The sequence below is a fragment of the Nannospalax galili genome, unplaced genomic scaffold, assembly GCF_000622305.1.
Source record: "Nannospalax galili isolate Female #2095 unplaced genomic scaffold, S.galili_v1.0 scaffold683, whole genome shotgun sequence".
NCBI classification, from domain to species: Eukaryota; Metazoa; Chordata; class Mammalia; order Rodentia; family Spalacidae; genus Nannospalax; species Nannospalax galili.
The window spans coordinates 232851-260322 of NW_008349093.1; the positions used below are offsets into that span (position 1 = coordinate 232851).

At 40.3% G+C, this 27472-nt stretch overlaps 1 protein-coding gene across 3 annotated transcripts in view; it reads left to right on the forward strand.

The window, feature by feature from the left end:
* Positions 1-17968: 17968 nt before the first annotated feature.
* Positions 17969-27472, forward strand: part of Clip4 (CAP-Gly domain containing linker protein family member 4) — a 70472-nt gene continuing 60968 nt past the window's right edge. Inside the window, exons 1-2 of one of the 3 annotated variants that reach the window (XM_008846478.2) lie at positions 17969-18076; positions 24639-24786. In XM_008846478.2, coding sequence (XP_008844700.1) covers positions 24654-24786 — 133 coding nt within the window. In that variant the 5' untranslated portion in view covers positions 17969-18076; positions 24639-24653. Of the gene's footprint in view, positions 18077-21950; positions 21999-24635; positions 24787-27472 lie in introns of those variants that run through there. The other 2 variants (XM_008846479.3, XM_017801463.1) reach the window with 2 other exon arrangements.

Here is a 27472-nt window from a genome sequence, read left to right on the forward strand (position 1 = left end):
GTGCAGCTCCAGGGGGCCTGATATTTTCTAAACCCCTAGTCAGGATGTTATTAAAGTCACTGATGGTTTGCCATGAACAGAAACAAAACTGGACTGGTTTAATAAGCAGCTGCTGGAAAGGCAACTTCATGGAGCCTTGGGAATACACAAAGGGCTTACATTGTCAAGTGTGTGAGTATCCACAAAGGCAATCTCTGTGGCTTCTAAATGCCTTAGATGGAATAGTTTCTCTTTACTAAGATTGAAGAATATGGTCTATTTGATCAGTTCATGTTTACTGAATTTGCATTATGTACCTGAGGTCGACGTTGGGTGTCTTCCTCAATCACTCTCCATCTTATTTTTTGAGACAGGGCCTCTTGCTGAACCTGGAACTCACTTATTCAACTAGGCTGTCTGGCCAGTGAGCCTCAGGGATCCTCCTGTCTCTGCCTCCCAGTGCTGGTAACGCAGGTCCATGTTGCCACGCCTAACTTGGGGTATGGCAGGTAAGAAGACACATACCCAAATTCCCAGCCTCTTGGAGTTCTTTAAAAAAAGTAAGAACTAAAAATCTTTCAAAACCCCTTTTAATATGAAAGAATTTCCAAGTTCATGCAAAAGAAGGAAGCATGATGAACCCATTATTCATCATTAATAATTATTGCTGTTTTATCATTGACTTTTCATCCATTGTTCCTAGTCCACATTTATTGCTAATGGAACACTTTAAAGCAGATTTCAGGGATGGGATATTTTATCACACACCCCTATGGCTATCTAACTGATAAAGATTTTTAATAAAAATATAACTACATGTCATTTTATCATAGCTACCAGAATTAATAAAAAATTCCTGATATAATTTAATATTTACTTTGAGTTAAATTTTCTTCAGTTGTGTTAAGAATATTTCTTCTCTTTGCTGTCTTTTTTTTTTCCTGATTTTTTTCATTGAGTTTTTGTGATTTTCACACAATATAGTTTGATGGTTAGATCCTTTCTCTTCTCTACACCTCCCTCCACTGTCCCCTACTCAATTAAATGAACTCTCACATATATAATATGGCCTATAGAGTCTTATTTGTGTCCCCAAATGTCTTTCAGCGTGGATCTATCCACTGGGCTCACCAAGAGTCCCATCCCTCCTTGTAAGACACTGTCTTTCTCTCTTCCAGAAATCACCAAATGCCAAAAGTGGCTTATATTGTGTTGGGATTTCTTATCCATGTCCTTGTGTGTCTATACTGAGATTTTATCTGATTTGGGCTTGCATAAGACTTGTGCATGCTGTCACCATTGCTGTGGAATTCAAATGAGCAAATGACCAGCTGCTTGGAAGACTCTGTTTCCTTGTGGTCATCCACACCCTCTGGCTCTTACAATCTTTCTGCCACCTCTTCTGCAATGATCCCTGAGCCTTTGGAGGTAGAGGTTTGAAATAGGTGTCCTATTCAGGGATAAACACTCTGCATCCTCTTGTTCTCTGCATGTTGGACAATTATCGGTTTCTGTGTTAATGAACATCTACTTCATAAGGAAAGTTATCTGGTGAGAGCTAAGAGGAGCATTCATCCTCAGTGTAGAGGTTGCATTGAAGATGTGTCATTTTGGGTTAAGCATCTCACAGATACTTATTCTCTATGTTTGTCCGGTTCTGGAACCCTGTAATAGTCTCCATCTGTTACAAGAAGAAGCTTCTTTGATGAGGGGTGAAAGTTATACTTGTCTACAAATATGAGGATGCATATTTAGAATAAAGTAGGAAGTTATGTTGGTCTAAGGATGTGGCAAATAACCTCTCCAGCCATGTGTATTTGGCTATGTTTACAGCACTCTACATGCATTCCCTCCCATTGAGCAGGCCTTAATTCCATTTCGACAGTTGTTGATTACCCCCAAGATAAAAGTGCCACTATGCACCAATAGTCATAGTTTGCTGGGCCAGTCGTTGTTGTTTGTTAGTCTTCACAGCCGGATAGGGCCATTGTTGCTTTTCTTCTTTGGCAGCTTGTACAGTATCTTTTGATACCATGAGAGCTAGTCTTCAGGGAAGAGGCTTCCAGGTCAGTTCCAGCTCGATTGCTTCAAGTTCTGTGTCCAAAGTATGGCCTATCTTCAGCAATAGGGTCTTAACTTCAAGTTCTGAGAGGCAATCCATGACTGTGGCAATAGCCTGTGTTATTTTGGGAGTCTTTTGGACTACCTTGACCAACAACTTGAAGTGAAGTTTCTTCTGCAGTTTCACTGTGTTTTTTGTTATATAGCCTTCAGCTATACATATGTATTTGTATATTTATTGTATATATATTTTTCAGTAGGATCTTGAACTAAGACATTTTTCTTTGGTTTTTCACTTTCTTTTTTAAAATAAGTAATTTATTGAGAATTTCATACATGCATATAAGGTGTTTTGATCAAATCCATGCCCACTCCCTCCCCTCCAACTCCTCCCATATCTCCCCACCACTTTTTTCTGATAACTTCATGTACTATTTCTTCTTCTTTGATTTTTTAAATGGGGCTTTTTGTTACTTCAACATACCCCCCAAGAGGTAACCCTAAAATATTTTAAGGATTAGATAAAAGCACCCAAATATTTTTGACATTTTTGGCCTTTGGAATGGAGTAGGTTGCTAAGAGGCTCAAGGACATTGTGAGTTTTAGCCAAGAAACTGGCTACTTTTCTTTGGGGTCTTTTTACCCTAACTGCCTAGTGAATTCCTACCTCCTATTCTTATCACACCATCCTCTGGAGAGTTTACCCAACTTGTAGATAGGGAATTGGGTTGCGGACCACTCCGGCTTCTTCCATGCTGAACGGGACACAGGGTGAGGCAATTGGAGTACCCCTTCAGTGGGTCTACCTAAAAGACTCCCAAATTGTGTAACTCTTATCTCCAAGGGGAAAAGAAAGTCCTTGAATCATGACTAGGAGATGTGAAGGAGAAGTAAAGGTAAGAGTAATTAGCATTACAAGTTCGAGACGGAACTAGAAAAAAGTCAGAACAGGGCAATTTTCAAATGTTCATAGTAGAGTCCATTGGAATTTCTTGACAAGGGCTTCCAAAAGCATTTCTCTATTGGGTTCCTCCTCATTTTCCTTTTGTCTTCCAAGGCTGGACTCTAGAGTGATGGATTCACGATTTGCTTTCAGGTATTTTGATAGCTGTTGGAGTGGTTCTCAAATGCTTCACCACATGGAGGCAGGATTGGGGGCTCCCAGGCCGTCCCCTGCATTCTCAGGCCTTCTGACAGAGGGAGGCCAGAGGGAGGCCAGAACTCAGCACACACTAGCGGTCTGCTGAGATCAGAGCTGCTACACCAATGGAGTATTATTTACTACCTTTTAAAAATATTGTAGCATATAGGTTTTTAAAATATTCCCTTATAATGGTCTGGACCTTTTGGGTGTCTGTTGTGATGTTTCCGCTTTCATCTCTGATTTTGTTGATTTGGATTTACTCTTTCTTTCTTTTGGTTAACTGGGTTAAGGGTCTGTCTATCTTGTTTAGCTTTTCAAAGAACCACTCTTAAGATTCATTGAGCCTTTACATTATTTTCTTTGTTTCTAGTTCATTAATTTCTGCTCTGATTTTTGTTATTTCTTCTCTTCTGGTGAGTTTGGGTTTCATTTGTTCTTGCTTTTCCAGTGTCTTGAGTTGCAGTGTTAGGTCATTTATTTGGGCTCTAATTTTTTAATGTAGGCACCTAGAGCTATACACTTCCCTCTTAGGACTGCTTTTAGAGTGTCCAGAGGTTGTATTGTGTTGTATTGTCCTTTTCACTGAATTCCAGGAATTCTTCTATTTCTTTCTCCTTTGACCCAGTCATTGTTTAGCAGTGTGTTGCTCAAGCGCCACAAGTTCGTGTAGTGACTAGGGCTTTGTCCAGTGTTGATTTTGGGCTTTATTGCATTGTGGTCTGATAGAATTCATGGAATTATTTAAATTTTTTGTATTTGTTGAGGTTTGTTTTGTGGCCCAGTATGTGGTCAATTTTTGAAAAAGTTCCATGGGGTGCTGAGTAGAAAGTGTATTTTTTGGTACTTGGATGGAATATACAAAACCAGCCCTTCAAAGAATATTTACTGAGTTGGGATTTATCTGTGTCTTAAAGTCCTGTAGTGTTGTTTTTATGAATTTGGGTGCACCAGAGTTTAGTGCATATAGGTTAAGGACTGTGATATCTTCTTGGTTAACTGTTCCTTTGATCAGAATGAAGTGACCCTCTTTATCTCTTCTGATTAGTTTTACTTTGAAGTCTATTTTGTCAGATATTAGAATTTCAACCCCTGCTTGTTTCTTAGTGCCATTTTCTTGGAATATTCTTTTCTATCCTTTTACCTTAAGGTAGTATCTGTCCTTGAAGGTGAGATGGGTTTCTCGCAGACAGCAAAGAGTTAGATTTTGTTTCTTATTCCATTCAGTTAGCCTGTGTCTTTTGACTGGGGAGTTCAGTCCATTGATATTTAAGGTTATTATTGAAAGCTGTGTATTGGTTGCTGTCATTTTAATTGTTGTTTGAGTTCTCCATCTAATTTTGTGTTTCCTTGATTGTACCTTTATTATTTTCTTTTGTTGCCCCTGGGGTATCGTCGTTTCTCTCTCTGCTCTCTGTATTGCTTCAAGTATTCTTTGAAGGGCTGGTTTTGTGGACATATATTCTTTCAGGCTATTCTTGTCATGGAAGATTTTTCTTTTCCCCTCAACTATAATAGACATTTTTGCTGGGTAAAGTATTCTGGGCTGGCATCTATTGTCATGTAGAACTGGAAATACCTTGGTCCAGGCTCTTCTGGCTTTCAGAGTTTGCATTGATAAGTCAGCTGTAACTCTGATGGGCTTTCCTTTGTATGTGACTTGTTTTTCTTTTGCTGCTTTCAGTATTCTCTCTTTGTTCTGTTCATTGAGTGTTTTTACTATGATATGTCATGGGAAGTTTCTTTTTTGATCCTATTTGGTGTCCTATGTGCTTCCTGTATTTGTATGGGGATGTCTTTCCTTAATTTTGAGAAATTCTCTTCTACAATCCTGTTTAAGATCTGGTCAGCACCATTAACCTGAAATTCTTCTCCGTCCTCCATTCCTATGAGCTGTGGATTGGTCTTTTCATGGTGTCCCACATCTCTTGCATATTCCATTCCTGTGTTTTTTTTTTTTTAATTTTCCATACTCTTTGCTTGAGTGGTCCAATTCTTCAACTTTATCCTCCGCTGTTCCTATTCTGTTTTCCATTTCATTCATTCTAGCGGTGAGGCTTTCCCCTGTTGTTTCAAGTTGGCTTGTTGAGTTTTCTTCTTCCTTCTTCATTTCTGCCTGAGTTTTCTTCAATGTTTCTATTTCTTTTGTGAATTCATTCATTAGTTTATCCCTATCTTCTTTTAGCTCTTTGATTTGTTTGTTTGTGTGTTCTTTAAATTCGTTGAATTCTTTGATCATGTTTATGATTGTTCTTTTAAATTCAGTGTCCTGGTTATCTCTAGGGGGTTCTCCTTATAGAACTCTTCTACAGGATTGGTGGAGTTTGGTGTGAATATAGTGTTTTGGCTTTCCATTTTATTATTCTTTCATTGTGATGTTGGCATGTTTATGATTCTGATATGAGAATTAAGTTGAAGTATGCTTTTGTTTGTATTATCAGGGTGCCTAGATCCTTTATTGGTTATATAAAGCTGGTTGGTACAGGGTTCAAGTTCTCTCAGGTTTAATTTGGAGTGAACTAATGGCTTTGGATCAGCTATTCAGGAGTACCCACAGAAGCCCAATTCAGGTTCCAGTCAGGTATACTCAGGCTTCCTTCACCATGTGGAAGCAGGATCCAGGCGCTCTCAGGCAGTCCCCTGCTTTTTAGCCCCTATGCCACAGGGAGGCCGGAGGGAGGCCAGAATTCAGCACTTTCTGGAGGTTTGCTGAGATCAGAGCTGCTAAGATGGAGGTTGAAACCCACCCTCTCAGGCTGTCTGCTAGGATCTCAGCCTTAGCCTACCAAAGCCCCATCTGCTCTAGGGCCTTGGGAGGGGCCTCAGAAAATCACAGGTAGGGTGATGGGTATGGAACAATTAGGGGGAGCTCACCACGTGGAGGCAGGATCTGGGGGCTCTCAGGCAGTCCCCTGCATTCTCAGCCCCTATGCCAGAGCTAGGCCAGAGGAAGCCAGAACTTGGCACTCTCTGGCGGTCTGCTGAGATCAGAGCAGCTACACTGATGGAGGTGGAAACCCACCCTTTCAGGCTGTCTCTCCCTTTGTTTTTTTCATACCATCTAAGCATTATTTATCTTTCCTCTCATTCCTCCTGTGTAACCCTCCCTACTCCCCCTCCTGTTAAATTACCCCCCTTCCCCCATCCCCCCTTAATAACACCTGTCTCTTACTATCTCCATCTCTCAAGCTCCTTCTTCTCCTTTACTGTCATGGTTCATTTCCATTTTCCTGGCTCCTGTAGTTACATCAGGATATATACTCACATTTAGTGATTTGAAGCTAAAATCCACAAATGAGAGAACATATGTCACTTATTTTTTCCGAGTCTGTATTACTTCACTTAGGATAAATTTCTAGTTCATCCATTTACCTGCAAATTTCATTTCTTTAGTGCTCAGTAGAACTCCATTGTGTAAATGCATCACATTTTCATTATCCATTCATCTGTTGAGAGCATTTAGGATGTTTCCATTTCTTTGCAATTGTGAATGGAGCAGCAACAAACATGGCTTCACAAGTATCTCTGTAGTAGGATGAGTCCATTGGTTATATGCCAAGGAGTGGTATAACCAGAATGAATGGTGGATTTATTTTTAGTTTTTTAAGAGTTTGCCACACTGATTTCTGCAGTGGTTGCACCAATTTGCAATCCCACCAACCTATTTTAAACCCATTTTAAAAGCTGAGTCATAGCCAGGCGTGGTGGCACATGCCTGTAGTCCCAGCACTTGGGAGGCAGAGACAGGCAGATCTCTGTGAGTTCAAGGCCAGCCTGGTCTGCATAGGGAGTTCCAGGACAGCTGGAGCTACAGGGAGACCCTGTCTCAAAAAGACAAAAACAAAACAAAACAAAAAAACCTGAGTCATTTTTTTTTTGCTTTTTTTTTTTGAGTTTTTTGTATATTCTGGATATTAATCCTCTGTCAGATGAATTCCTGGTGAAGATTTTCTCTCACCCTGTGGGCTTCCTCTTCACTTGATTGATTGTTTCCTTTTCTGTACAGAAGCTTTTTAGTTTAGTGAGGTCCCATTTGACCTTAATGCCTGAGTGACTGCTGTCAGATTTAGAAAGCCCTTTTCTGCACCTGTATCTTGTAGGGTACTCACTATGTTTTCTTCTAACACTTTCAGCTTTTCAGATCCATTTGGAGTTGACTTTTGTGCAAGGTGATAGGCATGGGTCTAATTTCATTCTTCTGAATGTAGAGATCCAATTTTGGGAGCACCATTTGTTGAAGATGCTCTCTTTCCTCCAGTGTGTGTTCATGTCACTTTTGTCGAATATCAGGTGGCTGTAATTACATGCACTCATGCTTGGGTCTTCTATTTTGTTCTATTGATCTACAAGTCTGTTTTTGTGCCAATACCATGTTGTTTTTATGACTATGATTCTATAATGTAGATTGAGGTCTGGCGTGGTAATCCTTTTGGCAATGCTATTTGTGCTCAGGGTTTGTCTGTCCAGAGTTGTTTGTGTTTCCATATAAATTTTAGGATGGATTTTTCTATTTCTGTAAAGAATTTCATGGAGATTTTGATTGGGATTACATGGAAGTAAGTTGCTTTTGGTAGGATGGTCCATGAGCACACAGGTCTTTCTATCGCCTTGTGTCTTCCTCAGTGTCTTTCTTCAAAGATTTAAAGTTTTCTTTGAATAGGTCTTTAATGTCTTTGGTTAGGTTTATCTCTAGTTATTTTATTATTATTATTATTTTTTATGTGTATGAGTGTACTGCCTGCATGTGTATAAGTGCACCTGTGTTGTAAAACGCCCTTAGAATTCAGAAGAGGGCATTGGATCTCCTGGAACAGGAGTTATGGACAGTTATTAACCACCACGTGGACGCTGGGACTTGAAGCTAGGTCCTCTGCAAGTGCAGCCACTGCTTTTAACTGCTGAGCCATCTCTCCAGCCCCTTTATTTTATTTTTTGAGGCTATTGTGAATGGAAGTGTTTCCTTGAATTTTTTCTCTGATTGCTTATTTGTATATAGAAAGGCTACTAATTTTTGTAAACTGATTTTGTATCCTGTCACTTTGCTGAATGTGTTGATCATTTCTAGCAGTTTTCTGGTGGAATTTTTGGGATTGCTTATATAGATATCATCTGCAAATAAGGATAATTTGATCTCTTATTTTCCAATTCATACTCCTTTAATTTCCTTCTCTTACTGCTCTAGCTAGAGTTTCAAGTACTATATTGAGAAAAGGAGTGGGGAGAGTGGACAGCCTTGTCTGGTTCCTCTTTTAATGGGAATGCTTCAGTTTTTCTCCATTTAGAATAACGTTGTTGTATATAATCTTATTTATGTTGAGGTATGTTCCATCCATTCAAAAAATCCCTCTAGGATTTTTTTATTTATAAAAGAAAGAGTTTATTTTGTTTATGGTTCAGAGTGTTAAAGTCCATAATAGTGGGGGAGGCATGGCAAGCAGAGGTGGTTGGAGGAGAAAGCTGAGCGATCATATTTTCCAAGCAAGTATAGGAAGCAGAGCCCTTCTAGGACTTTTATCATGAATGCATGTTGGATTTTGTCAAAGGCCTTTTCTGCATCTATTGACATGATCACACTATTTTTGTCTTTAAGTCCATTTATACGATTTATTATGTTTATTGACTTGCATGTATTGAACCATCTCTGCATCTCTGGAATAAAGCCTACTTAATCATGGTGGATGATCTTTTTGATGTGTGTTTGTATGTGATTTATGAGCATTGAGTTTTTTTTTTTTTGCATCTGTATTCATTGGGGAGATGGGCCTATAGTTTTCTTTTTTTGTTTTGTCTTTACCTGGTTTGAGTATTAGATTGACACTGGTGCCATAGAAGGAGTTTGGGAGTTCTTCCTCTGTTTCTTTTGGAATAATTTAAGTAATATTAGTTGTAGATCTTCTTTGAAGGTCTGGTAGAATTCTGCTGTGAATCCGTCTGAGCCTGGGCTTTCATTTTGGCCGGGAGGCTTTGCATTACTGTTTCCATTTCCTTATTTGTCATGGGTCTGTCTGAGCTGTGGATCTCTTCTTGATGTTGCTTTGGCACTTCCCATGAATTTAGAAATTTGTTCTTTTTTTTAGGTTTCCAAATTTAATAGAGAATAGTGTTTTAAAGTATTCCCTTAAAATGTTCTGTATATTTTTGGTATCTGTTGAGATGTTTCCCCTTTGTTGGTTGATTTGGATTTGTTTTCTTTCTTTCTTTTGGCTAGCTGGGCTAAAGTTCTGTCTATCCTGTTTTTTGAAAAAATCTTATTATTTTTATTTTATGTGTATGCGTGTATTGCCTGCATGTAGGTAAGTGTACCCCTGTCATGCAGTGCCCGTCAGATCCCCTGGAACTGGAGTTATGGACAGTACTTAGCTGCCATGTGGGTGCTAGGATTCGAACCTGGGTCTTCTGCAAGAACAACCAGTGTTCTTAACTGCTGAGCCATCTCTCCAGCCCCTGGTATTTATTGTATTGTATTGTATTGTATTGTATTGTATTGTATTGTATTGTATTGTATCATATCGTATCGTATTGTATTTATTCTGTCTATCTTGTTTATCTTTCAAAGAATGAGCTCTTAGAGTCATCGATTCTTTGTATTGTTTCCTTTGTTTCTATTCATTGATTTCTGCTCTGATTTTTGTTATTTTTTTCTCCTCTGCTGGGTTTGGTTTGTTCTTGCCTTTCCAGAGTCTTGAGTTGCATTGTTAGTCATTGTTTGTTGTCTTTCTAATTTTTAAAATGTGGGCACTTAGAGCTATAAACTTCCCTCTTAGGACTGCTTTTACAGTGTCCTGGAGGTTTTGTTGTATTGTGTTATCATTTTCATTTAGCTTCAGGAATCCTTTTATTTCTTTCTTGATTTCTTTGCTAATCCATTCATCATTCAGGAGTCTGTTGTTTAATCTTCATGAGTTTGTGTAGTTACTAGATAGAATTTCTTTTGCTGTTGATTTTAAGTTTTATTGCTTTATGGTCTGATGGAATGCGTGGAATTGTTTAAAGTTTTTTGTATTTGTTGAGGTTTATTTGGTGACCCAGTATGTGGTCAATTTTAGAGAATCTTCCAAGGACTGCTGAATAGAAAGTGTATTCTTTGGTACTTGGGTGGAATATTTGATAGATGTCTGTTAGATTCATTTGATGTATGATGTCATTTAATTCGGATGTCTCTCTGTTTGTTCTTTGTCCATTTAACCTGTCTATTGGAGATAGTGAGGTATTGAAGTCATCTCCTATTACTGAATTGGAGTTAATCTGTGTCTTAAAGTCCTGCAGTTCTATTTATGAACTATTTATTTTGGAAGCACCAGAGTTTGATGCATATATGTTCATGATTATAATGTCTTCTTAGTCAATTTTTCCTTGATTAAAATGAAGTGATCTTATTTATAGCTTCTGATTACTTTTAACTTGGAAGTCTATTTTGTTATGTATTAGAGTTGCAATGTCTGCTTGTTTCTTAGTGCCATTTGCTCAGAGTATTTTTTTTTCCATCCTTTTACCCTAAGGTAGGTCTAACTTTGAACTTTAGTTGAGTTTCTTGCAGGTAAAAGAAAGATGGACTTTGCTTCTTTTTTCATATATTAAAAAATTTTTAAAATTATTTTTATGTGTATGCTGTATTGCCTGCACGTATGTAAGTGCACCTGTGTCGTGCAATGCCTGTGGAGGACAAAAGAGGCTGTCGGATCCCCTGGAACTGGAGTTATGGACAGTTGTTAACTGCCACGTGGGTGCTGGGATTTGAACCTGGGTCTTCTGCAGGAACAGCGAGTGTTCTTAACACTGAGCCATCTCTTCAGCCCTGGACTTTGCTTCTTAGTCCATTCAACTAGCCTGTGCCTTTTGACTGGGGAATTGAGACCATTGATATTTAAAGTTCTAATTGAAAGCTGTGTATTGGTTTCTATCATTTTAACTTCTGTTTGTGTTCTTGGTTCTATTTTGTTTCTGAAATTATACCTTCATTTGTTTTCTTTCTGTAACCTCTTGGTTATTCCTTTCTTCAGTCCTTTGAATTACTTCAAGTATTCTCTGTAGGGTTGGTTGTATGGATATGAATTCTTTCAGACTATTCATATCAGGAAGATTTTTCTTTCCCTTTTGACTGATAGATAGGTTTTTAAAAATTACTGCAGGGTTAATTTTATTTTCTGTGCTACATTTTTTCTGAATTCTCTATGAGAATTTAAACATTTTAAAATTAGAAACATATTGAAATACAATCCTTCAATATTTCAGAATGAAGACATTTTTGCTAGATGCTGGTGACAGTTGTGGGATTTCTCTTCCGTGAAGCAAGTTGTTAATAACCCAGGTTAGAGAGCTGATCCAGGCCATGTCTCAGATCCCTGGGAGCCTTTCACATTAAGTATATGATTAATTTATAACTTCAGTTGCATTATAGAAAAACTAGTCAGGGGCATCATTTGTGCTCTGCAGTTTTGTGAAAACTTTAATTTTAATTTAATTTTATTTTTTGGTCTTTTTGAGACAGGGTCTCCCTGTAGCCCCAGCTGGCCTGAAACTCACTATGTAGACCAGGCTGGTCTTGAACTCGCAGAGATCCGCCTCTCTCTGCTTCCTGAGTGTTTGGACTAAAGGCGTGTGCCACTACACCCAGTGAAAACTTTAAATTTTAAATACAGACATGTACAATATACCTAAACACATACATATATACGTTACATAGGAATATATATTTGCATACATACACATATTGTACATAAATTTATATTTGTATATATACATATATACTATCTATAGTTTACTAAAATAAACTATAATTTTTGAAAAGAATAGGACCTTTCTGCATTTTTATTATACTTCTGTACTTTAAAAATCCCAGCCTGCACTATTTAAAGCTCTTTTGGTTAGATATATATGGGATCTTATTATTATAATTAAACTGCTTACTGTATTGAACATAGACCCAAAATGCCACTTTTAACCTTTTAAATAGGAGGAAAGGCAAAAATATGATACAAGAGCACATAGTTCAATAAAGCTAAATTCCATTTTGGGTTTTGTATGATAGACATTTTTGCTGGGTAAAGCATTCCGGGTTGGCATCTATGGTCACTTAGAACTGGGAATACTTTGGTTCAGGATCTTCTGGCTTTCATAGTTGACATTGAAAAAGTCAGCTGTAATTCTGATGGGTTTTCCTTTATATGCGACTTGTTTTTCTCTTGCAGCTTTAAGCATTCTCTATTTGTTCTGTACATTTAATGTTTTTACTATGACATGCTGTGGGGAGTTTCTGTTCTGGTCCTGTCTCATTGGTGTTCTGTGTGCTTATTATATCTGTATAGGTATGACGTTCCTTAATTTAGGGAAGTTTTCTTCTATAATCCTATTCAAGATCTGGTCAATGTCATTGACTTAAGATTCTTCTCCTTCCTCTACGCCTATGATGCATAATTTTGGTCTTTTCATGGTGCCCCGCATTTCCTGCATATTCCATTCCCGTGTTTTTAATTTTTTCATATTCTTTATTCTTCAGCTTTATCATCCGGTCTCGATAGTCTGTTTTCCATTTCATTCATTATATTGGTGAGACTTATTCCTGTCATTTCAAATTGGCTTACGGAGTTTTTTAGTTCCATCTTCATTTCAGCCTGAGTTTTCTCCAATATTTCTCTTTTATGAACTCACTTTTGAAGTCCTGAATGACTTGGTCACTTCATTCATCAATATATTTGTGTTTTCTTGAGCTTCCGTCAGAAGTTTATCCATATCCTCTTTGAATTCTTTGAGTTGTGTGTTCTTGAAATTTGTTGGATTTGTTGATTACATTTACGATTGTTTTTTAAAAATTGTGTGTCTTGGGGTTCATCTAGGTAGTTCTCATTGCAGAACACTTCCATAGTACTAGTGGGGTTTAGTGGGAACATGTTATTTTTGTTTTTCATATTATTTGTATTTTTTCATTGTGGTTTGGGCATGTGGATTTCTTTTGTTTGTGTTTTTGGTATGAAACTCAAGCCTGCCTTTGTTGAGTTGAAATTTGACTCTGGTTGCATTGTTAATGTTGATTGGTTGCTTTCTGATCCAGTATGAATAGTTAGTTGGCCTGGGCTTCAGGTTTTTAAATTGGATCCAGGCAGGCTAGTCAGGAACTTTCCAAGAGGGTGAAGGAGCCCTGGCTAGTCAGGTGCTTTCTGGTAGCCTCAGCAGGAAGGGGCCAAGGTCCAAGGAGAACAGATAGCACAGGTTGGCTTAGAACTCATTATGTAGCCCAGTCGGGCCTGGAACTCATGGTAATCCTCCTGCCTCAGCCTCCTCAGTGCTAGAATTATACATATGAGGCATAAGTGTGTGTCTGTATGTGGGTATGTGCATGTGTAACTAAGCACAGTGCCCACAGAGGCTAGAAGAGGCGTTGGATCTTCTGGAACTGGAGTTACAGGTGGTTGGTTGGTTGTGAGTTGCTATGTGGGTGCTGGAAATTGATCTTGGGTCTTCTGCAAAACCAATATGTGCTCGTAACTGCTGAGCTCCCTCTCCATGTCCTTCTTACCAGAAGTGTTCCACTATGGCCATTTGGTGGGAGAATGTTGTAAGAATTCAAGAAACTATGGTACTTTGTTAGTCCTAGTTCCCAATAAGAACAGATGAACTTTTTCTGTGGTGTTCTCACATCTTTTACATTGAACCCTGACCCTCAAGCATGTTAGGCATGCTCTTTACTGTTGAACTATACCTCCAGCCCTGCATTCATGTTTTATGAAAGAAATTCTTATCCTACTTTCATAGAGATAGTCGCTCATGTTTCCTTTTCTTTTTCATGTCTTTAATTTACCCATAGTTGCTCTTTGTATATGGCAGACATGAGACACATGACTTTTTTTTCTCTATTAACAAAGCTTGTTTCCTCAATACCATCCTCTAAACAATTCATATTTTTCTCATCGGTTTGTAGCACCTTTATGTATATCAAGGGCTCACTAATCCGGGGGTTTGCTTCAGAATCTTGTGGTCTGTTTCACTGCTGTTTATTCCTAGAACAACATCAGATTGTTTATGATATGGTAGTAGCATAATATTTTCCAGTCAGGTTTCCTCCCTTTCCCTAACCATTTAAGGTTCTACATTTCTTTATATATTTTATGCATATTGAGCTTCTTGAAATTTTAGTTCCTGCTAGAATTTTAGTTAAAACATCAAATTTAGAGATTGTCCTACTTTCTATTGCTGAGATACAACACTGACCAAAACTAACTTTGGGGGGGGGGAAGGTTTTATTTTACCTCACAGCTTACATTTCATCATGGAGGGAAGCCAAGGCAGGTACTCTAGGCAGCAGCCTTGAGGCAGGAACTGAAGCAGAGACCATGGAGGAATGCTATTTACTGGCTTGCTTCTCTGGCCTGTGTTTAGTCTGATACAACTGAGGACCACCTGCCCAGGGGTGGACTATTCATAGTGTGCTTGGCCCTCCCACATCACTCAATAATCAAGAAAGTGCCTTGCAGACAAGCACAGAAGCTAATCTGATAGAGGAAATTCCCCAACTGAGGTTCCCTCTTCCCAGGTGTTGACAGCTGAAGCTATCTAGCACAGAGATCAATTTGACATATTTACAATACAGAATTACCCTGCCCACGGTTTATTTCTTTTATGTTCTCAAACAGTTTTAATTTTTCCCATAAAGTTATCACAGGTTGGTAGGTCAATTTATGGATATTGTACTTTAAAATTTTGTTCTGAGTATGAAAGGTCTCTTACTATTCCATGTTTGTTTGCCTCTAATCTACTGATTTTTATAAATTGATCTTGTATTTGGCAAACTGACTGAACTAATTTCTTCTAATAGTTTGTTGATTCTTCTGGGTTTTCTGGGCTGGGTTTTCATGTAGTTTGTGAACACAATAGAGAAAGACTCCAAGCGTTTTGCCTAGGGCTTTAACCATGTCTGCTGGTTGAGCTCCTGGTGTTCTGACTCTGACAGCTGGCTGTCTCTTAAGGTCTTAAGGCCTTGGTCCTGTGTTCTCATAGTGTAAAAAGCAAATCCTCTTCTCCCTTCTCTGTGAATGAATGATATCCCCTCCAATGTGCAGTTGAGGAAGAGCGATGACTGTCTTCCTTATTTCCTCTAACTCCTTCCTTATGCTGTGGGGTCTAGCAGCTGGTGATAGACCTTCCTGATGTTTGAGTTTTTTGAGTGATCCCTGCTGCTATGTACAGCCAGATCTAGGATCTTATGCCTAGAAGGACATTCTATGTGGGTGATGACAGTGGATCAACAGAGACTTTCAGATAAGACTTAGGGTGCATCTTCTGCTCCACTTCTTGTGAGATGAAGACCAGATCCTATAGGCAAAGTGCTGTGGCAGTGCCTTTTCTCCACTCTATGACGCTGACCACCAATGCCAATCCCTTCCTGGCACTGTGGTTCATTGTGACATTGTTCAGGAACCTTGGACCTTCAGATGTAACCAATGCTCAGCAGGTACAGTGAATCATATCCCATGTAACTTCCTACCCAATGGCTAGTTCAAGTTCCAAGTTCTGGCCCCATATCATTGTCCTACCTCATTGTTAACTGACAATACCTAGTTCAAAGATGTGTGTAATGATGTGTGTGTGTGTGTGTGTGTGTGTGTGTGTGTGTGTATGTGTGTCCATTCCAGGGAAAAGGACTGCAATGGGAGCTTTTGTTCCTGATGGAGAGCTAGGGAATAGTTTCAGTTTTTTGAGTAAAGGCAACTAGGTGAGTGGGAGACTCTCTCCCTGGTGACTTAATGCACTGGGAATTTGCTTATGTACTCCTGTGAGTGTTGGGTGTAGCAGAAAGAGCTAGTGGCTGGTCTGGTTCTAACTGACATCTTTATTATAGTTAAGAACCACTCAGCTAACCACACCCTTTCACCTACTAACAGTGGTATCTCAAGAGATAACTTAAATCAGCAATAAAAGTAAACTATATAGCTTGGGAATGTCACCAGTAGCTCCAGTTACAACAGATCTTTATGAATTCCTGTGCTCAATGGCAAATTTATAGGTGCTTACAGTTTTCTAAAGGCAAATTGCTTTCTCTTTTGACCAGCTGAAGAGGTGGGTAGGTTAGGCAAGAACTGGGTGCGATAAAAACAGGGAAAGGGAGGTGGAGTTCTCCAAGGCAGGAGGAAGCATCCTTGTTAAATTACCATCCTCCAGAGCGCATGAAGACACAGAGCCCTCAGGGAAAGAGATCCTGGCAGCTTCCCAGGGGTGTGGGCTGGTGGTGGAATTTAATACTGCATAAGCACCGGGGGTTTAGTTGGCAGTGTGCGCCACCCAATTCACCATTGTGGTGTGACTGCTTCAAGCAACCATTTTGGTATCTTGAGCTGTGCTAACAGAAGCTCTAGAGGTAGAGAGGGGTGGTAGCCTCTCAGCATCCATCAGGCCACCCTTTCACTCCCGAGCACCACATTGAAGAGGGTTCAAGACAAGCTAGGATGCACCTTTGGATATCCTTCAACACGCTGGTAAGTGGGGAGTTGTAACCAAGTCATAGAAGAGCCGCCTAAGAGACAGAGAATTGGAATAACTTGAATTGGAGTCTAACTTTCAATGAGTTCCCAGGGCAGAAACAACTCAAAGAAGAGATCTAGGGAGGTGGATTTTAGCTTTCACGGAAGGAAGTTTTCCAAAAGGCTGCTCCAAGATAACATAGCTACTTCAAGAGTTCGTGGGTTCCTTTTTACTTGGTAAAGTATAGCCACTTAGTGGGAGAACGTTATGGATTCAAGTAACTAGAAAGTTTTTCCCCTTTAGTCCCTGGAATCAGTAGTTCTAACAGGAAAAGATATGATGGTTTGTGGTGCACCCTTACCTCTGCTCTTGCAGAGACACTGACATTCATTCACTCACTCAACATTCATTCATTCATTCATTCACTCAACAGTAACCCGGGGACTAGTTTATGTAGGTCTAACAGAGCATGGTTAAGTGTGAAGTTCTTGGCTTAAGGCTGCAAACTTCAGTCATGATCTCTAGGTCTCCCCACGAAAGGGAGTCACACCTTTCTGTAGCAGGAAGAAACAATGTCATTGCCCATATCTGTAAGCGGTCAGTTTCACTTCTTTCTGGTTGTTAGGAGACTGAAAAGATTCCATGCGGATTAAAGGTAGATGAGGAGGGAGCAAAGAGCCAGGGACATAAAACTGCTGTGAGGGCTCACTTCTTCCATTGGCCAACATGCTGGCACACTTTGTGTAATGCCAACTGGGTACTAGTCTTTTTACAGCAGGACCTGCAAATAGGGAACTGGCTGATGGATCTACCATGGACCATGCATGGTCATATTATTTAAAAAGAGATGTGGTCCAGGTCCACAAGATGCAGGTGGGCGCAGCTTCCAGCTCTGGATGCTGGAGAGCAAAGCAGGTCAAACTGGGCCAACTAACAGCTTTCAAGAGGAGGGTATATCGCGCACCGTGAGCTGCGGCGCCAAATCACCGTCTGGGTCAGCCAAGGTTCCTTTAGAGCCTGGTCCGGCTGCGATGGACAGATCCGCGCGTCCTCACGCCAAGCCAGGGAATCCCAGGAAGCCCTTCAGCCGGTGTGAGCTTGGGGATTAAAGCTGCACCCGCCGCAGACCTTCAGCCTGTTGAGGGGCGCAGGGGCGCAGGCAGGAGGCGAGCGAGCGCAGGCGCGTTCGCGGGGCCGGGGGCAGAGGCCTGCGCGCAGCCCGGGTGGCTGCACTGCGCGCGCGCCGACCCGCGTGGGGCCCGGTTCCGGCGCGCGCGGCGTGGAGGCGGCGGGCTGCAGCTGCCGGGGCGAGTCCCGGAGCGGTGGAGCCGGAGGTTCCGCGGCGGCCCGGGGACCCAGAGGGCGGGCGTGAGCGCGCCTGTGCGCCTCGCCTCGGTGCCCCGCGTCCGCAGCCTGCACCCCGCGGGAACCTGGAGCTGGCAGGTGCGGGGCGCTCCGGGCCTTGGGCCGGGGAGGCCGGGGACGCGGGGGTTGCGGGGCGGTTGGCGGGGTGGGCCTCCCGGGGCTCCGCGGCCCTCCCGGCGGGGACGTGGGTTTCTCGTTTCGGTTGCCCTCGGGCCGTTTGGCTTTCGAAAGAGATGGGCGCGCGAAGTGTGTGGAACCTGGCGATCGAGCCGGTCTGGAGAGTCCTTTCCGCGCATGGTGCTGTGCACGGTGGTCGGATCTCCACATGGGCCTCCTCTGGGTGCTCATTTGCTTCTTCCTCTTGGTTAGATCATTGAGAAACCCTTGCCACCGGGTGTTAAAACTAAACCAATTGTCTTTCCCTCCGGTGTGTTTCTGCTCTGAGATTCCTTAATTTTAATCATCTCTGTTGGGAAGGGAAGTTGCTAGAGCGCGTGAGCTGAGATCTGTCCTGCACAGAGCCGCATTTTACCAGTGTCCTCATGGATCGGAGTGACTGGATCGTAGGTAGAAGTGATGTTATGTTCGCTTCATCCACACACTGCCCAGGCCGTTTAGATTCCAACTCTGCTTGAGACCTTGTTTTGATATGTTTCAGAATCATATTCTGACGGGATAATAGGGTGCTGTGTGTTTCAGGCTAGACTGTGGTTACATTGTAGCAATATTATAAAACAGCGTCTTTGAAATCCTTCCATGAAGAAGTAGCTTCCTCCTGTCAAATAACTTCTGCTCTACTTCGCTTTCACTTTGACGCTTGGCATTTGTGAGTCTCCTGCATGGTTTAAGTTGTGTAAGTGGCAGAAGAGCAGGTGGTGTAGAGTGGAGGAAGAGCTGAGACAGAAATGGCAGAATTCCAGCTTTCTACACTTTTCTCATGCAAAACCTCCCGCGCTCCATTTCAACATAAACAAGATGCAGTTCTTGGTAATGCTTCCATTTGATAGCGACTGTCTAGGCTGAAAGATTGACTCTTGACACACGATGAGTGTTTACTTCTATTTTATAAATTTTGCATACATTGTACAATGTGTTGGACTTGTTTCTAACATTTCAAGTTTTCCAGATGCTGTACCGGCAGCAAGGCCTTTAAAAAAGTGGTGATTATGATACGATGGTGTCTTACTTTCATAATAACCCCAAGTTTGAACTATGTACTTGTAAGCTTGAGTGGATGGAATCAGTTCAAACTTTCTTTCTGTTAAAGCCTGTAAGCATCTGGTTGCTTTCAGTCTTACTGTTCTCCTGTTAATTATTTATAATCCTGCTGCTGCAGGCTTGTTTTGTTTCTTTTCTCAGGCATCTGTATATTGCTTATTTTTTAGAGCGTGATCTGACCTGCTTTCCTTCTGTGCCGGTCAGTGACAAAGTGTCCTTTTGCACTGTGTTTTATGAAACACAGAACTGACATTTTGAGTATTCAGATAGAACTAGACCAGGGCTTTTAAAACTTTTTCTACTCATGATCGCTTTTCACCCAAGACATTTTTACATGTCTCCAGGTATATAAAATAGGTATACAAATCAGACATTTATTGATAATAAATCATAAATTCATTTAAAAACAATTATTTTATATACATATAATTTCACCATTTATTAAAGATGAAAACACATTTGTCTGTGGATGAGATTATATGCTGGTTTATTTTCACATAAAGAATGAAATCTTGGCTGAATATTTGATACTGTTGGATGTAGAGCATCTTCAGTGGTTTTTAGAGTTGATTGATATTTTGATTTATAATTGTCAGTGCTGAAAATCCCATTTTGCATAAGTACATTATATGTGATAGCATAAGTATTTCAGAAATTATTCTGTCCTAATCCCAAGAGAAAATTCATTTAATGATTTTTTTAAAAAAAAGATTTCTGTGTACTGAATGTTTGCCTGCGTGTATGTATGTATGTATGTATGTGCACCACATGCCTGCAGTGCCTGAGGCGACCAGAAGAGGGCGTTGGATCCCCTGGAACTAGAGTTATAGTGGTAAGCATTGCTTGAAACACCTCAGATACATTATGTGTTTTATTTTGAATTAGTTTTTGGTGATTGTATGTTTAGAAACCTGAATTGTTTCAGATTGCCAGTTTTTGATGACATTGCATATTTACTTGTGTGACCCCACAGTCTACAGTTTAGGAAACTCTGAGCTAGAGCATTGGAAGGATGGGCATTTTAATTTAATTTAAAAAGTCACATGTGGCTAGTAGCTTTATGGTCAAACATCCTAGCTTTTGTTTATTAGGGCCCAAGATTCCTATACTGACCATCTTGCATCTGTGTCCTCATAGTACCCAACTCTCACTTATCACTTGTGCAGTAATTGTGCTTTCTTGTAGCAACCTAGCACTGGGCTGTAATCTACAGGAGGGCAAGATTACATCTAGTTTCCTTATCTTTGGTATACACATTTTAGGACTTAATGAGGAATAAATGTTTGTTGGATGCATAACTGAACTTCTTGAGGGCAATTCTTTTTGATAGTCTTTCTGGGGCCTAGAGCTGCGTTTCCACTGTTTTGTCTGTAGCAAATAAAGGGATCATTGGAGTTACACTTTTGCATGATTCTTTGCTTAGGTTTGATTTTGTGTCTCATGGAAATAAAAACTCACATACTTTCAACTCATGTAGTGACTGAATAGATGTTTTGTAGGCAACAAGAAAGGATCATTGGAGTTGTGTCTTTATTTGCTTAGTCTTGTTTTAGAATCTCATGAAAATAAATACTCCTGACAAATTGTTATGGGAAATTGAATGAACTGGCCTCATGATTCCAACAGTGTAGACACAACTGGGGTCTCCTTGTTGAGAAGCTTGAGTGTGCTGCTTTTGAGCAGTATCCCAAACAAGTTTGAGGGAAAGACTAGGGGTGTAGCTCAGTGGTAGACTGCTTGCCTAGCATATGTGAGGCTATGGGCTCAATCTCCAGTACTGCAAAAAATAAAAACAGACAAATCCAAAGGTGTCTCTTGGTCTCAGCTGGCTCTTTTTGGAGGCCCAACAGCCTGACCCTCTCTGAAGAAGTTGGTTGATATTACTTTTTAAAAAAAATGATTATTTAAAAATTTATGTGTATGAGTGTTTTACCTGCATGTAGATAAGTGTACCATGTGTGTGCAGTGCTCACAGAGGCCAGAAGAGGGTGTTAGATCCCTTAGAAATGGAGTTATGGTTGGTTGGTAGCCGCCGTGTGGGAGCTGGGAACCAAACCCTGGTTTTCTGCAAGAGCAGCCAGTGCTCTTAACCATTGAGCCATCTCTCCAGTCCTTGGTGGACAGTTCTTATTACTGCCATATTAAAGCTGGATCAGAGCTCCTTGAAAAATCATGAGATATTACAGCCATGTGACAGGATGCCTTTGCTCAGAAAGTAGCTTGAGTTGGTGAAATAAGGTGGAATTCCCATATAATTAAAAGTTTGGCTAATTTAGTTCCAGTTATTAAAACTATCAGAAGTAGTTATACCCAGTGAATTAGGGATGATTCCTTTTGAAGCAATCTTAGGCGTATATAGTCTAATCAGTTTTGTCCAGTTAGCCATAGGGGAAAGTGGAGTAAAGGTATTTGCTCAACTCAGATCAGCACATCTCTATATTTGATCAAGCTTCCAGGTGTCACAGGTCTTCAGATCTAGAAATTACTTTTAGAGAAGGGTTCTGAGAGTATGTGAAAGCTTATGGGGATGTGTAGGTTTCGGTGATATAAAGGTAGAATATTTTTCAAAGAAGGTAAAGAAATGGGATCTGGGAAAAAATGTCATGAAGATGCAGAAACACAAAGAATATGATATTGATTAGGTGATATTATAGCTTCCCTGGCTTTGAAGGATCATGTAAAATAACGACGTGGATTCCATCTTACTGTCCAGATGACCTTTCCACGTTGGATCTAGGATCTGAATATTAAATATGTTCAAGATGATAATCCAGTTCCTATGGTAGGTGATAGTTTTGTAAGATACAGTTGTATTTTTTTGCATGTGTGGTATGTGTATGTGTGAGTGTGTGGCCTGTGAAGGCCAGAGGTTGATGTTGTGTCTTCCTCGATTGCTTTCTACTTTATTTACCAAGGTAAATAAACCCTGAGCTTGCTGATTTGTCTAGGCTAGCAAGCTAGCTGGGGATCTCCTGTCTCTACCTCCTGAGTGTTGGGATTGCAGGTAGGTTGCTATGCCTGTCCTGCTTTCAAGGGGTGCTGAGAATCTGAACTCCAGTCATCACACTTGCACAGCAAGTGCTTTCTCCACTGAGCCGGCCCCCCTACCCCAAGATGCAATTCTTTTAGGGTGTCATCAATCTACAAGGATATGAAAGATGATTAGGGTATTACATTAAACATTTTTTAAATGACTTTGCTGACAAATTGAGTATAATAAACATAACTGAATCTGAGTCCCAAAGTTGAGCATAAAGCAATCTTCCTAAAACACTATTTAAGCTTGTCAGTCTCTTTTGGAGTGTTAGTCGTTCCCTGTTGCTCATGAAATTGAGTGGTTTGGTCTTTTTAAGAACTACATAGCCCTCAAACCCTGGATTTAGTGTCCCGTCAGACTGCTTTCCCAGCCACACACTATTCCTCATCTCAGTTTCTTCCCAGTCTTCCCGGGCTCAGTGCTGGTCATACTTTGATCAGCGCACCATTTCTAAGTCTTTGAAGTTCTCATAGCAGATCTTCCTGGTATTCATTGATGGTACAGCATCCCTTTCTGAATCATAATCTGTGCTTGTCAGTGGTATAAACTACCTAACATATACCCAGTCCACCTGTCATGTTTGTAATCTTCGAAATGTCTAAAACGGGACCTTGTATGTAGTGGTACCTTAATAGATACTTACTAAACTCAGTTTTTTGTTCTTTGCTTTGAAAGGAAGCCTCTTACCTATGATGTAGAATATTTGCTCCAATTTACTGCTAAGCAAACAGAGGCCAGTAGGAGCCCTGAGATAGGGAAGCATGGAGTGTGAAGGAGGGTTGTCTTTGTGGTGTGCCTTACTGTTTGGAACTGATGGTATTTGAGGAAGATCACTCCTGCTATTTATACCAATCCCTTAGCTTTGCCATGTTCCTGTTCATGTGGCAAGGTTAATATCAAAATGATTGTGTGTATTGGGTGGCAAGTACTTCGATTCTAGCATCTGAGAAGATTCAGGTTCCTTTAAAATAGCAAGAACTGGGTTAGGTGGTTTAATTTATAACATCCCTGTCCCTATAATACACATTCCTTGAGCCAAAAGAAAGCATACCACCCTTACCAGTTCCTGTTCATAAAGACAAAATGTGTGAATTCAGTGAAGGAGGAAACCAGTTAGATTAGGGAAGGGACTATTTCCTTGGAGCTGAGTGGACTGGTAAAGGTGCCTGAGTTAGTATAAGGTTTGTTAACCAAGTATTAGAAAGCACATGCCAAGTCATATATGGTGTAGAATTGTCCCCTACTAGATTAAGTTGTCAGTTTTTGTTCACTTGTGTTCTTCGGAATATAACCTAAAAATCATTTCGTCTTTAATATAATTTCTGCTTATATCTAAAAATAGACATGAGGATTCACAGTATTTGATGCAGAAGAAACAGTTTTTAGCTCTCTAGTTGGGCTTAGCATCTTCTCTGCTTTCTAAGTCATTTCTGAGATGTAGAGTAGGGTATGGCACAAGTCTAATTTAGAACAAATTTCTTTGTATCTGTTTTCTGGGAGAAAGGTCATATGGGTGATATGGTTTAACAGCACGACCTTCCTTCTGCTAGGATGCAACAGACTCCACATTGCTAAGTGGAACAGTCTCAGTCATCTCTCATATTTGTGAAAGTGATATGATTAATTTTCATTGACGTTTTCTGGGAAATGAGAAAATAATGGAAACATTCTGAAGTTGATTCTTGTCATGTGCTGAGCACATGGCATGAGCTCGGATCCGATGGCAGCTGCATTGTGAGAGTGAAGATCCGCCTGCAGGGGCAGTGTGTCCCTGTTACCATAAGATGATGCAACCCATTTGGGTTAGCTCAGCCCTTTAAACAGGTTTTAAACCCCTATGTGGGAAATTAATGTTTTTAATCTATTATAGTTTGCCTCTCCTGAACCTGATCCTGAGACGATACATGTGCTGCTGACTATTCATGGCGTTGGGAAGCAATGCATAGTTTTTGAACAGCTGTTTGCTCAGAGGAATTTTTTTCTTTTTGTAAAAGTGACTCTTGAAGTTTGGGGTTGAAAATGGCAGTAGGTTGGGGGCTGGAGAGATGGCTTAGTGGTTAAGAGCACTGACTGCTCTTGCAGAGGACCTGGGTTCGATTCACAGCACTCACATGGAGGCTACAAATGGTCTTTAACTCCAGTTCCAGGGGAATCCGAAGCCCTCCTCTGACCTCTGTGGCATTGCACGACACAGATGCACTCACATACGTGCAGGTGATACACTCATACACATAAAAATAAAAATAATGAATAAAATATTTTAAAAAGAAAATGGCAATAGGTTAACTGTAAGAGGCCTTTAGAATTTTTGTGATTGAAGGCAGTCATTCTAAGTTACATACAGATAAAGTAGAAAGGCTCTGTTTTTTCCTTTTTCCGTGACAGGTGGTCTTCTAGAAGATGACCATAGAAGACCTTCCAGATTTCCCATTAGAAGGAAGCTCTCTGATTGGAAGATACCCATTTCTATTTCCAGGTTCAGATACACCGGTCATCTTTTCCATTTCAGCAGCACCAATGCCTTCAGACTGTGGTATGTTGAGTGTCTGTTTTCTGTGAACTGGAACCATTGACTTCTGCTTTACACTCTCTCTTTGTACTCATAGTATTTTTGAAGCTGTTTGCTGTGATTTTTATAAAAAGCTTTCCAAACTTTTCCTTTTTCAAAAATACAATTGCTTGTTACAATTTCTGTCTCTTAAGCTAGATGCTTTATTTTTGCTGTCAGCATTTTTATTGTATAAAAATGTTAATTTTAAGTACTTTGTTGGGTTTAGAGGACTTTAGTTTTAGACTGTACTGGTGCTTAGACATGTACCATTTTCTATTGATGTATTTATTGTGGTTAAATATACCAGCTTTCAAAAAAAAAAAAAATCCATGCATTTAGGCAGGGGCAGTAAGAGATCCTCCCAGAGGCATGACTGAGATCGGCTCCTGTTTAAATCGGCGCAGTTAGTTCTCTTCTGCAAAATGTAAATTTGGAAGTGGTCTAGTTTTTTGCCTATTTTGACTTCCCCAGGATTATATCTTACAAGATAGTTGGTAAATGAATAAAATAATTTTAGGAGATAAATTTGAGATAGAATTGCTATATTTCCAATGTAGCTAGAGGTTTTCAGGTAAAATTGAGTGACCATTTCAAATTGTCTTTGGAGGCAGGGATAGTGCAATTTTTGGATATCAGTATATTAGTAGATAAAAAATTATTACATTGGGAATTTGTCTTGCTTTTTTAACTCAGCCATTCTAGTGATTCCTTCTCTCCAAATGTCCTTCCTTTTTGTTTTCGGATTCTGTATAACCCATAGCAGTCATAAGTCATCAAGGGATTCTCTAAGGCCTGTATCTTGGTCCTAGGATTATTGATCTGTAGCATTTATGAAAGGGTTTGTTTTAAGTTCTAATAAAGTCAGTTATATGGGGGAAACTGAACCAAAGCACATTGAAGCTACTTATGACAATTAGTCTGTTTTGAATTAGAGTAATCTTATTTCCTTTTCTAGATGCTAGTCCTTGGAATGGAATGGCAGTCATGTTTTATTTTTGCTTATCTCATAAAGGCTAAGGCAGTCATTTGAGGTTAGTTTCTCAATGCTTGCTGAATGAATACACTGAAAGATGATAATGAGTGTTGACCCCTTTGTGGAACTGAAGTTAAACATTGCTTATATTCCTAGAATGAAAGATGCTAAGCATCCGTGTCAACATAGTTCAGCTTTGCTGTCAGAAATTTCATCTGCAGGATCTCTGACAGATAACTAGTCAACCTCTTGCATGCATATCCTCAGTATTGGGAAACTAATGAAATCATCAGTTTTATTGTTAAAAAGCTTCAGTTGTTATAAAATAGTTTTTGTATATATGGACTCAGCTCCCTGGAACTCTGGGTAACTGGTACTAGTTTGATATGTGGAACAAAAACTGCTTAATATGATAGAACATTCAAATATTTGAAGAAAATGTAAACATTTTTCTTAGCCTGTCCTTCTGTTGACCACACATTGGGTTCTTCATTCTGGTTGTTTCCTGCAGCTTAGTCCATGTCCCCTTGAAAGTGGAGCACAAAATTGTATTTATTGAGCAAGAATTTTTTGGAGGGCCTCTGTGTGCCAGATGCCGTTCAGTGTGCCGGGGATGCCACAGTCACCAAGACCTTCTAGAAAAAAAAAACAAAAACAAAAAACAAAAACCACAATAACGAAACAGAAAAAGGCCCCAGAGAATTCTGAGTGGAACGAGAAGCAGTGATGTGGTGGGAAATTGGTCAGGGCAGCCACTGTAGATGGGGTAGCTGTCTGAAGAATCAGAGGAAGCTGCTCGTGAGAACAGCCTTTAGAGAAGCTAAAGATCAAAGACACAGTTCCCCAGTTAATGAACTCACCTGTGGCTGATAATCTTTGATGGTAAGGGGCCAGCAGAGTGGGAAGAGACACTGGAGAGCAAGACAGGAGGGGCCATGCAGCGCTGTGTAGGACTCCAGGGCCAGGAATTTGTACACAAGGCTGACTGATGAGATCAAAATCAGGAAAGGGGGCAAAGCAGTCTACACCCAGCAATGCTCAGGCTCACAGGTCCAGTGATGTTGACGGTTGGGTGCGTTGGAACGTGAAGTGCTGTCCTTCACCCAGAGACCCTCAGGATCTTCACTATCAAAGGCTTTGGAAGAATATTCACACAAAATACATAAATGTACATAAAATACCACAATACTTTATTATTTTTGCTTAAACAATGAGTTCTCAGTTAAGAAAATTTAAGTAGTAGTTAGAAGATTGTATCCACATAGATACTGTTTCCAGGGCATAGTTCCTCTCTGTGGAATGCCTGCAGGGCCTGCTTCAGTCTTTCTTATAGTGCAGGTCTGCCGATGAGGAATCTGCTGCTCTGTTTTATGCTGGAAAACATCTTGCTGAAAGGCATTTGTGGGGCATAGGATTCTAGGTCGAAGTTTTCTTTCAGTCTTTAAGAATGCTGTTCCACTGCCTCCCTGTGTGGTGATTTCTGATGAACTGGGCTGTCATTGCTCTCCCTCTGTCTGCAGTGTCCTCCTTGCTTTTAAGATTTCCTCTTTATGGGGATGGAGAAATGGCTCAGGTGTTAGGAGCACTGGCAGTTCTTGCAGAAGACCTGGGTTTGAGTCCCAGCACCCATATGGAGGCTAACAGCCATCCATAACTCCAGTTCTAGGCAGTTCAATGCCTTCTCCTGTCCTCAAG